At 43.5% G+C, this 12,181-nt stretch overlaps 1 protein-coding gene across 1 annotated transcript in view; it reads left to right on the top strand.

Moving 5' to 3' along the window:
• dennd2da (DENN/MADD domain containing 2Da) overlaps window positions 1-12,181 on the top strand; it is a 34,704-nt gene that overhangs the window by 16,215 nt on the left and 6,308 nt on the right. Inside the window, exons 6-9 of the mRNA XM_083769528.1 lie at window positions 126-238; window positions 3,514-3,583; window positions 5,434-5,511; window positions 6,449-6,589. Coding sequence (XP_083625654.1) covers window positions 126-238; window positions 3,514-3,583; window positions 5,434-5,511; window positions 6,449-6,589 — 402 coding nt within the window. The remainder of the gene's footprint in view (window positions 1-125; window positions 239-3,513; window positions 3,584-5,433; window positions 5,512-6,448; window positions 6,590-12,181) is intronic.

Genomic DNA, 12,181 nt, shown 5'->3' with positions numbered 1-12,181 from the left:
TGATATAGAAACATAGGTTTTTTCAGAAAACTGTCATGATTTAGAAGACATTTTGTAGAATCGGGCTCAGGTCTAAATGGTTTAAAGAACACATCCAACACAACATTGTTTTGTGTTTCTGTCAGAGGGATGCGATGTTGAGGAAACAGAAGGAGGAGGAAGAGAAGACACTCAAGGCGATCACTCTGTTCTGTTTCCCCGAAGGCATCAACTGGGCTCCGTTGACGGAATACCACAGGTATAGTACAGCTCTCCAGCCTCATTGGAGGTTTTAGTCCACTTGCCAGCATATGAACCCTGGCATTTTGAATACCCTAGAGTTTATATATAAACTAAAAAGCCAATAATAGCCACTTCACACATCACATTTGTGATTACGGCTATGGCCGTTTTTAGCCCAAGGAGTGTTTTTTTGTGCAAAACTAATGCTTGGGACCCATACTCAACTGTTTTTACATGCTAGGGACCAGGGCTCGAAATAGCGACCATTTTGGTCGCATATGCTCCCGAAATTTGATCAATGCGACCAATAAATATAATTAGGAGCACCAGTGCGATGGGGAGAAAACAATCTGGTGCGCCTTTTTTTCTTCTTCCAAAAACCAGGTTATTTCCCCGTCTCTCTCTCTCTCTCTCTCTCTCTCTTCCCATTTGTCACCAGTCAGAGTGGTTGACTGTCATGAGATGACAGTCAACCATTTTGTCCTATCAAACGTGCACTTTCATGTGCCCAACACGCATGCTAATTTTAGATTGGTTAAAGTAGCCTTAAAGCCCTCCCACCCTCTTCCTTTCCCGGCACCGTCATGTCCTGCTATTGTCCGGAGAAGCACAGATGCGGGAAAGGAAAAATAAGAAGAAGCTAAGCTAGTGTGCGAGTTACGTTATTCATATGAAAGATGAAGCGAACTATTGTTGATATTTTTTGGAAACCACCGCCTGCTGTTCTATATGAAGTCAATAGTGTAGTCGCTGACGCTGTTGACATTGTCGTTGATAACAGCGATGCCGACAGAGAATGCCAACAGACCACCTGTAGCTAAGAAACCCAAGAGAGCATATTGCTTTAGGAAAGAATGGCTAAAGGAATTTGAGTGGCTTCGGTTTGAGGACGGGGCAATGCACTGTGTTAGTGTGTTCATTGCAAAAAATGCCCGGAGATGGCAGGTAAAATTGCATTTGCAACTGAGACAAAACATTTCAAACATGAGAGCTTAACAAAACACGGAGGCAGCACGAAACACAACAGATGTCGGGACAAATGTGTTACCCCATAAAGTAGGATTGGTGAGGCTATAGGTCGACAGAATGCTGCTGCCCTCTCAGCCCAAGAGGCAGAGCTGAAAATTAAATTCAATACCGCATACACCATAGCTAAAGAAGAGCTAGCCTTCACTAAGTTTAAACCTTTTCTTAGTTTACAGAAAAAGAATGGCATTGACATAAACATGACTTACGCCAATGATAAGTCATGTGCCAACATCATTGGCGTGATTGCAGACACGTTACGCGATCAGACAGCAGCTAAAGTAGCTTCAGCACAGTACATGGCATTCCTTATCGATCGGTGTCTGTGAAGAGATGGATGGGAGAGGGACTCAGTCAGGAGACCAAATTTTAAATCCTGGCCCCAGGACAATGCATGACTTAAAAATCACACCCATGTGAAGTGAGGCGCTTTTTATCATTATACATCATCTCACGAAGAACTGAATTAATGTGATTGGTTGGTTAAATTTGTCATTTGGTGGACATTTGATGAGACCTGTGGGGACAACCCGGCATGTGATGAACTCTGCAGTGCTCAGTGCTACGTTATACTGTTTTATTAATAAAATGTATTACGTTATATATATTGTCTGTGCTCCTTACTTTTTTGGTATGTGCTCCTAATTTTTTGCTAGTGCTCCTAACTTTTTAATTTGGGAGCACTGGTGCTACCAAGAAAAAATGTTAATTTCGAGCCCTGCTAGGGACCATAGACTGTAAAAAATATGGACAAAGCGTTCGCCGGGTCTAACATGGACGTAAAATGAAGCCTGTTATTCCTGCACTGTAAGTCGCCATCTTTCTAGATCCGTTTGGTACCAGCTGGCCATTGGCTGGCTCCGTTTTGGACCAGCTGGCCATTGGCTGCCCAGACAACGAGGCGGGACTTCCCCCCTTCTTCTCCGTTGGTTTTTATTTTGACTCGAGTGGGAGGGGAATCCCGATCATAGACTGTAACGGTAGCCACGCCCCTCAGAACATACGCGATGTTTTTTTTTCCTTTATGGTCATTTTTTTAATTAATGGGACCATAATTTTCCAAAAAGAATATTATGACATTAGAAATGAGACTTTAAACTAGTGACTGGAAGAAGAAAGTATTCATGACCATGTTTATTAAGGTAATACAGTCTAGGTGAAGTTGGGCCAAAATACATGGGCCTCTATGGAGCTATGGGGCTTTTTGGGTCCAGTCCAGCGCCACAACAGGCCATTATATGAACTACCGATTTCAAATGAGGCTTCACGAAATATCTGGCTGACTGCCCCCCTGCTAGGGACCCATACTCAACAGTTTTTACATGCTAGGGACCCATACTCAACAGTTTTTACATGCTAGGGACCCATACTCAACAGTTTTTACATGCTAGGGACCCATACTCAACATTTCTAACATAAAACGTTAGCGTGCCTCAAAATGCCAGAGATGACATTGGGCTCTATGGGCTGGCAAGTAGACAATTTTTACAGAAAGCATTTTATCTAGCGTTTTAGTCGACTAAATATCATAAGACTTTAGTCGACCTAATCTACAGTTGATTCAGTCGACTAAAATGTATTTAGGCGTCGTAATGACTGCTTTTACACTTGCTGAAAATAGCCGATCTACAAGCTCACAACGCGTCGCATGAAACCAAACATAAAATGACTTGTGTCTTTTACTTACACTGGATCTCTTGTCCACTGGCCCCTTCCTAACATTTTAGTCTAGTTTTTATTTGTTGATGAAATTGTCAGTATATTTAGTCTTAGTCATCATAGCTTAGTTTTCATTTCGTTTCCATCTACTGTAATTTTCCTCAGTGAAAAAAGGTAGTCGACGAACATTTTTCGTCATAGCATTAGTCGACGAAATCAACACTGCCCTTATGCTGCGCTCACACGGGAGCAGATGCAAAGATACAGTCTACCATTCATTTTCAATGGAAGCCTGACATGAAGATACAAAGATACATCAGACAATTTGTAGCCATGCTGCAAAAGATACAACGCTACAAAAAGGTTCTGCTGGTTTCAACTTCAGCTACAAAGATGCAAAGCTACAAATACACTCTGTGAGTCTGTAGCTTTGTATCTTTTCCATCCGCGTGGTGCGCTACGAGCTTGTAGGTCTGCTATTTTTGAAAAATCGAAGAATGCCTGACATAGAAACATAGCTTTTTCAGAAAACTGTCAGACATTTTTAGAATCTGATCTCAGGTCAGAATGGGTTAATTAAAATCCCTTGCTTTGCTCTTCTTCCAGCGAAACCTTCTCGTTTGTCCTGACCGACCTGGACGGCAGCAGAAAGAATGGATACTGCAGGAGATTACTGGTCAGTTTTCTCCACACGCTGCCTGTTCAAGATAATTGTATTACTGGTCAGTTTTCTCCACACGCTGCCTGGTCAAGATAATTGTAAAGGGATATTTCACTTTCAAAAAAACTTTTGGACATTTTATTGTCTACTCAATCTTATGTGAACACCCCGGGTAGTTTTTAAGTTGCTCGATTCAGTATTTAGATATTTGATAGATTTTAGCTTCCCCACCCCTTACTATACAAACCCATTGTAGCTTCAAACGCCATTTTAATTTAAGATTGTAGATTCATCGAAAACACACAACCTTTTTTCTGGTGACTGACATTGTCCTTCTAATACGTAAGGGGGGCTGTTTTTTCAATTACTGCTGCAGGAGGGCGGAGGAGACAAACAAAAATTAAAAAGAATTATTACAAAATAAATGGCTATAACATAATATTTAACTTAAATTTTATGATGGAAGTCAAAGAGGCTAAAGGCAAAAGTGAGTCGTGGGTTTGATTCCCGATCCCGAAGACCTTTGCTGCACGTCGCTCCGTGTCTCTCGGTTTCCTGTCACCCTGTCACCCCTCTGAGAACACAGAGTCAACAGTCTGTCTCGGGAGACTACTCTTATGACTGACTTAAGACCTCTCACCTCATGAACACTGGACAGGCTGATTCTCCACTTCATCAGACCCCAGGTGTTGCAACAGGATCCCCTGCAATTTGTCTACCTGTCCTACTGCATCTGGCTTCCACATACAGTACCTGGAAGTGGTGCTGTGAGGATATTATTCCTCCACTTCTCATGCGCTTTCAACAACATACATACAGCATTGTACTTTCTTGCATGTTGACTCACAACACACACCTCGTGTCCTGGATCATGGACTACCTCACTGACAGACCACAATATGTCAGACTGAGTGGACTGTGCATCTGACACCATGGTCTGCAACACAGGAGTTCCACAGGGGACTGTGCATCTGACACCGTGGTCTGCAACACAGGAGTTCCACAGGGGACTGTGCTGGCCCCCCTTCTCTTGACCCTGTAAAAGTAAGCCCTGCCAAGCCTTGAGGCCCATAGGGCAGGGGCCTTTTCCTGTTTCTGTAGTGTGAGGCAGCTTGATGCACAAGTACACCCCCAGGACATGACGCTAGTAGGGACTTACCCCCAATCCAACCCTTGACACTGAGTGCCAAGCAGGGAGGCACTGGGTCCCGTTTTTCAGAGTCTTTGGTATGACCCGGCCGGGGATCGAACCCCCGACCTCCCAGTCTCGGGGCGGACACTCAAACCACAAGGCCACTGAGCTTGTCCCTGGTCCCAGATTTCACACACTGCTTGGAGATGTGTCAACTGCAGAAGTTTTCGGATGACACTGCCATCGTCGATTGTATGAGGGGGTGGAAAGGAGGAGTGCAGGAAAGGGCGCTGTAAATGGTAAATGGTCAATTTATACACATTCATACACCGATGGCGGCGGAAACCATGCAAGGCTGCAAGGCACCAACCAGCACATCAGGAGCAATTAGGGGTTCAGTGTCTTGCTCAAGGACACTTCGACACTAACTCTGGGGGAGTCCGGGTTCGAACTGGCAACCTTGCGGTTACCATCCGGCCACTCTTCCCCTGATCCACCGCCGCCCCTGTCTAAAGCCCAAACCACACCAAAGGGTCAGTTTGGGACAAAACTGTGTTTAAGGTCAACCACACCAATGCAACTCATTGCAATGGTGTGGTTTACCTTAAAAAATAATTTTGTCCCAACCCGACCCTTTGGTGTGGTTTGGGCTTTAAGTTTTCTTACTGAAATGGATTCAAATTGTCAATAATTGAATGTAGTGGTTCATGATTAGTGTCTTTTCCCACTCCAGCCCAATGGGGATGGAGCACGTCCACCAGAAGCGTACTGCATCATCAGCAAACTGGCATGCTTTGGCCTTTTCTCCAAGGTAAGTCCTTCAAGTAAAGAATTTACAACCAAGCACCCTTTGTAAAGTTTACAGTCTTACACAAACGGAAGTGTTAGTCTAGTTTTAGTCGACTAAATATCATATGATTTTAGTCGACTAAATCTACATTTGTTTTGTGTTGATAAAAATGCTTTTTTGCGGGCCTTGACGGTGTTGTAATGGCAGATTATACCCTAGGTTGCATGCTGCATGCTACAAGTCCTTGTAGATTGATTATTTTCAAAGTGAAAAACCTGAGCATAAAATTACATCTACTCTAACATTTTAAGTCTAGTTTTTATCCGTTGACAAAATGTACCATATATTTAGTCAGAGTTTTAGTCATCATGGCTTAGTTTTCATTTCGTTTTTATGTTGTTTCCCTCTGTGGAAAAAAGGTAGTCGACGGCCAGACATTTCTGTTGTTTTCGTCGACTAATACGAAAAATGTTCGTCGACTACCTTTTTTCACTGACGAACTACATAAAAACTACATAAAAACTAAGCCATGATGACTACAACTATGACTAAGTATACTGACAATTTTGTCAACAAATAAGTCATTTTACACTTGGTTACATGCTGAAAAAAGCACATCTACAAGCTCACAACGCGTCGCAGAGCGACACGTTGAGCTTGTAGATCTGCTATTTTCAGCAATTGAAAAAACAGTCATTACGACGGCATCAAGGCCCGCCAAAATACATTTTAGTCAACTAAATCAACTGTAGATTTAGTTGACTAAAATCTTATGATATTTAGTCGACTAAAACTAAAACATTCCAGGTGACTAAAATGTGACTAAATGAAAACTATTGAAGAGACTATGACTAAAACTAAAATCAAAATGTGCTGCCAAAAACAACACTGATTTCTCGTCATAGTTTTTAGTAGACAAAATCTAAATCAAACAATGCCGTGCTCTTTTTCGTGTCAGATCTTCGACGAGGTGGAGAAAAGGCGACAGATCTCCATGGCAATGATCTACCCGTTCATGCAGAAGTTGAGGGAGTCTCCGTTCCCTGCCCCAGGAAACACGGTGGAGATTAAGAGCTTCATCCCAGAGTTTGGCACTGAGGTGAGAACATAAGATACTCCTCCCAGCCACTCTGGTTTCAATCCATTAAGACGCGAGACCGGATTCTACAAAACTTCTAAGATTCTAAATCCTGACTTTCTGGAAAAACTTATCAGAGGTTCTCAAATTATTTTATGTCAATGACCCCCATAATTATCTGTATTTGGCCGTGGACCCCCATCTGAAAATATTTTGCTCCAGGGACCTCCCCCCCAGAAGCAAATATTTGAGTTAAAAACATTCGCTGTGAAGGAATATATATATTCAAAGATTTGCACACATTTTTACGATTAAAGAAAAAAAGAATTGCAGATCAACAAGCTTGTAGATTGGGGGCACGGTGGCACAGTCGGCAGTGCTGTCGCATCACAGCTAGAAGTTACTGGGTTCGATTTCCGCTGGGGACGCTGTGGGCACTGGGGGTGTGTTCTCTCCTCCACGTCACCAGTGCCCATACCCGAGGCGGGGTTGGTGAAAGGGCATGTTCTCCCGTGTCAAAAACATGCAGTAATCCTGGTCTCTGAACTACCTCCCCCTGGCCTGTCGTGGCGCCTGATGGAGGGGAAAGGAACTGGTCGGAATAACGTGTTCCTTCCATGTGCTACGTCCGGCTGGACGAAAAGAAGCAATGAGCGTAGCTATGAGCTTGTAGATCTGCTATTTTTCACTAGCTAAAGTATAAAATAACGGTTAATGTGGTTAAACGCTATAGTGACACAGATACGTTCCACGTCAAAATGTAGACTTCCAATACTTTTGTATGCATTCACCTTTTGCCCTAATACCGTGTACAAAGCGACTAGCTTTGTAGATTTCGTAGCAGCTACAAACATTGGGGCGTCACTGTATTTTCATGTCGCTGGCCTCCATTTAAAATGGAATGGTAGCCTGTAGCTTTGTAGCTGCCAGTGTGAACGCAGCAAGAAGGCCTGAAAGGGTTAGCCAGTCCCCTTTAATAACGGTCATTTACTCCGGGAACCAGCTGAGCCAAGCTGCCGTACAAGAAAGAGCTCATTCAGAGAAAGGGTCGAAGAGGACTCCACCATGACTCAGTCAGGACAAGAAAGAAAGCCATGAACACCAGTATCAGCAGGTTGCAATAAAAGGAGAAAGCAGCTGTTTTGTGTAGGGAGAAGAAAGAAAAGGCCCACGTAAGGTCATGACTCATGAACTATATATACTGCTGCTGTTGGACCCAGCCATGAATAAAAAGTACCACGAAAGATATGCTAGAGTGAGTGTGCGGTGTTCAACCACTTACTATACTTCAGGTATGCGAAAATAACCGATCTTTGGAAGGATTTGAGAATGATTTACACACACAACAAGAAAAAAAACTTCATAGCAGAATTCCACATGTTACCTATTACAAATGGCTCGACAATTTCCACGAGTGAGGTTTCTATTTTGTAGAAAGCTCACAAGTTAGTATTTCAAAGTGTCTGTGATGTCATGGACACTGGACTCACTGCTGGATTACTACAATGACCATAATGCTTTGCTGCACTCCATCCCAGTAAATACATGAAACCCCCAGGAAAGTGTTTCTTGCCTCCCAAACATCATTAAAATAAGATCTGATTGCAAAAGCGGTGATGTGGCCCTTCAACCCATTTAGACCTGAGAACTGATTCTACAAATATCTTCTAAATCCTGACAGTTTTCTGAAACACCTACTGCATGTTTCTATATCAGTGGTGCTCAAACTATTTCATGTCAAGGACCCTCAAAATTATATGTAATTGGCCGACCCCCCATCTGAAAATATGTTGTTCCAGGGACCCCCCCAGAAGCAAAGATGTGAGTTAAAAACATTTGCAGGGAAAGAACATAATAATATTCAAAGATTTGCACACATTTCCAAGATATTTCAAAAATAGCAGATCTACAAGCTCGTAGCGCGGCTATTTTAAAATAATTGCGAGCGCAGTGAGCCACTTAGTATGACAGCAAGGGCTGAATGTCTGTGTGTCACGCTGTTACACCACCCGCCCGCCACCAGAGGGCGCAGCTAGACAGCAAGGGCTGACGCAGCTAGACAGCAAGGGCTGACGCAGCTAGACAGCAAGGGCTGAATGTCTGTGTGTCCCGCTGTTACACCACCCGCCGCTGCTTAACAACGACACTGTCTGTAACTTGCTCGCTGTTACACCACCCGCCGCTGCTTAACAACGACACTGTCTGTAACTTGCTGTACTAGGCCCAACATAAAAATAATACTGTCACAACGACACTGTCTGTAACTAGGCTATGTGTACTAGTGTGTGCATATGGGCTAACGTTAGCTAAGCAGTCACAGTCCTGTTTACTGCTGCTCAACAACGACACACCAGAGGGCGCAGCTAGACAGCAAGGGCTGAATGTCTGTGTGTCCCGCTGTTACACCACCCGCCGCTGCTTAACAACGACACTGAATGTCTGTGTGTCGGCCCTGTTTTCACTAATTTCACAGTACCACACACTTCTCACTAATTCGTAATTTATTCTAATTGTTATTGCAATTTACGATCTGCGTTCGCTTCCCGCGTTCTCGCGTCTTACTTGTGGTAAAGTGGTTAAAAGCTATAGGCGACACCGCTGCGGCCTCAGGTCTAAACGGGTTAAGTATGAGGAGAGCATACTTGTAGGGTGACTCGGGTACTTGTAGGGTGACTCGGGTACTTGTAGGGTAAAGGCCTATTTATAGTCTGGATTTTCGGTGGTGAGCTGACCACCGCAACCACCGCGACCACCACGAAATAACGTTGAGCGGTGGTGAGTAAAAACAGAGAGAAGGGCTGGAGCGGTGGCGGTGGTTTGCTCTTCACCGCGGCTCGTGACGTCATTTTGTAGTTCGGTGGTTACCTCACCACCGAAAATCCAGACTATGTATGAGCCTTAACTCGGGTACTTGTAGGGTGACTCGGGTACTTGTAGGGTGACTCGGGTACCTGTAGGGTGACTCGGGTACCTGTAGGGTGACTCGGGTACTTGTAGGGTGACTCGGGTACTTGTAGGGTGACTCGGGTACTTGTAGGGTGACTCGGGTACTTGTAGGGTGACTCGGGTACTTGTAGGGTGACTCGGGTACTTGTAGGGTGACTCGGGAGTCTTTTCCCCTAGACTACACAGCTCCGTGGTTCTGTATGAATGAATGAACGGCAGAGAGAGACGGCACAGCTCAGCCCAGTGAGCACCTTTAAGTGTGTGTTCAGTGCAGGTGTGTTACAGTGGAAGGTTTTTGTCTGGGCCTGCCCTCGCTTCTTTACCTTAACCACCTCTCTCTCCCCCCTCCGGTCAAACTATTACCTATTATACCATGTGACATTCCAGCCTTCCTTCCGCTCCGTTGCACAATCTAAACACAGTGTAATGCAGTGCTTCTCAAAGTGGGCTCCATGTAAACTAGAGCAGTGGTTCTCAAACTTTTTCATGACAAGGACCCCCAAATCGACATTTATTACTAGGCCGCAGACCCCCATTTAATGGCATTTATATTATATCTCTGGGACCCGCATTTATGTTGTAAAATTAGGGTTAATTTAACTCAGAAAGCGGTCCATTTGGTTCCTAACTGTCTCTAATTTAGCTAGGGACCCCCTAGATCTATCTCAAGTACCCCTAGGGGTCCCCGGACCCACTTTGAGAACCAGTGGACTCGAGGTTCCAGGGTGTCGCCAGCTAAATATATTTGTTGTCAAATGATTAAAAAATTGAATCAGATTAATCACAGCTTCAAAATTAATTTAATCATGATTAATCACCATTCGAACTATGTCCAAAATATGCCATGTTTTCCTGTTTATTGTTGTGGAAATGGAAATATAAATGACAGAAAGCGGATATACATTTGTTTTTGAATGATTTTTGTTTTCTAATGCATTTAGTATAGACATGATGTGATGTGAGCATTTGTAGGCCTAGCCTACACTTTGAGTTAAATCAACACTGGCTTTTGGCCATGTAGACTGCGGTCCCCCAGGAGGAAGTCACTAATGTTGCTCTGGAGAGGGAAGTCTGGAACACTCTGGTGGAGCTGTTGCCCCCGCGACCCGACTAGGGATAAGCGGTTGAAGATGGATGGATGGATGAATGGAGACTGGAGTCCCAGTCCAGAGATGAAAATCATAATAAAATGGCCTAGGCTACTTTCTATCAATTTAATTTGGGGGTCCTTGAAATTAAAATAGCTGAGAAGCAATGGGTTAAACTGTAGACTATAGTTAATTGAAATTCACAAAATACAATAATGGCACATAAGCATTTTTGGAAACAGGGCTTGGTTTAGAAAAGCCTATATTTTGCGCTAAAGTAATTATTGAATAACATATAAATGTAGGTTTTAAGGCTAGAATGGCATTGTAGTGGACTGTAGTGAGAGGCGAGATTGTCTCTCCTTCATTGCGGGACTGCAGGACTAGTCTGGAGATAGTTATAGTCGTGAATCAGCTTCAGTCAGTGTTTTGGTTCGTACCTGGAGTTGCGCATTATCTCCGCGGTGCACAGCAGCACAGGAGAACTGTCTTTAATATATCCATGGTCGTTTTCAGTTGCTTTCCATGTGCGACACAAAAGTACCATGTGTTTGTTTTGGTAATAGCCTACTGCAGCCTGCAGTAGGCCATGCTGATTCACGTAATCGCGTAGGACAAAACGAAACCAGCCGGACAAACATTAATGGCATTTTCAAAATGTCCACAAGTTGCGACGGACCCGAGTGATTCTTGCAGCGCGCTGATAGCTAACACTAGTACTAGTGTGTGTGTGTGTGTGTGTGTGTGTGTGTGTGTGTGTGTGCGTGTGTGTGTGTGTGTGTGTGTGTGCAGTGTAGCCTAATGGGGCTTTGCTAGGCAGACAAAGTAACGCAACAGAGTTACAGAATCAAACCACTTTGCAACCAAACTACAATACACAAGCTATCTCTCTGGTGTTGTTCAATCATGACTGTGTGCTACACAGTGACAGATTTGTTATGCTCTGGACGTTCCTGAGCCGCGCGCACGGGCGCATGTTAGGGGGAACACTAACATGCGTTAATTGCGTTAAATATTTTAACGCAATTAATTAACGCAATTGATTAATGCCATTAACGCGTTATTTTTGACAGCCTTAATTTTAATATACTGTAACATTTTTAATTTATTTTATAATTGGGCTATTCAAATAGTTTGAACAATGTAGAAAGAACATTTTAATACAAATCTTCTCTTATGGGGGTCCCCGGCACAAAATCTTTTCAGATGGGGGTCTAAATGCATGTTTGACATGAAAACGTTTGAGAACCACTGGTGGTGTAATGACATTATACATAATTTATGCTTTAGTCATTGAAACTTCACCTTTAAAGTATATGCAAAGCATTTGACTTTGGTGCTGTTAGACCGACAAGCATATCCAGTCAAATGACTTGTACAGGAACACTACAAGCAGCCAATTAGAAAGTAGCACAAGGGTCAGAGCATTAGTTTTCAGTGTTATTGTAATCCTGAGAACGAATGCCAGTGTAAAGAAGAGTACAACAAAGGAGGACGGGTAGAATTAGGTTTTTTTTCTTTTCCCAGCTTGGGGTAAACAGATTCTTCTTGTCAATGAATAGTCCCTTTGTCCGTGGCT

Source organism: Protomyctophum parallelum, assembly GCF_964188405.1.
Source record: "Protomyctophum parallelum genome assembly, chromosome: 7".
Lineage (NCBI taxonomy): Eukaryota > Metazoa > Chordata > Actinopteri > Myctophiformes > Myctophidae > Protomyctophum > Protomyctophum parallelum.
This window is presented reverse-complemented; position numbering and strand designations above follow the sequence as displayed.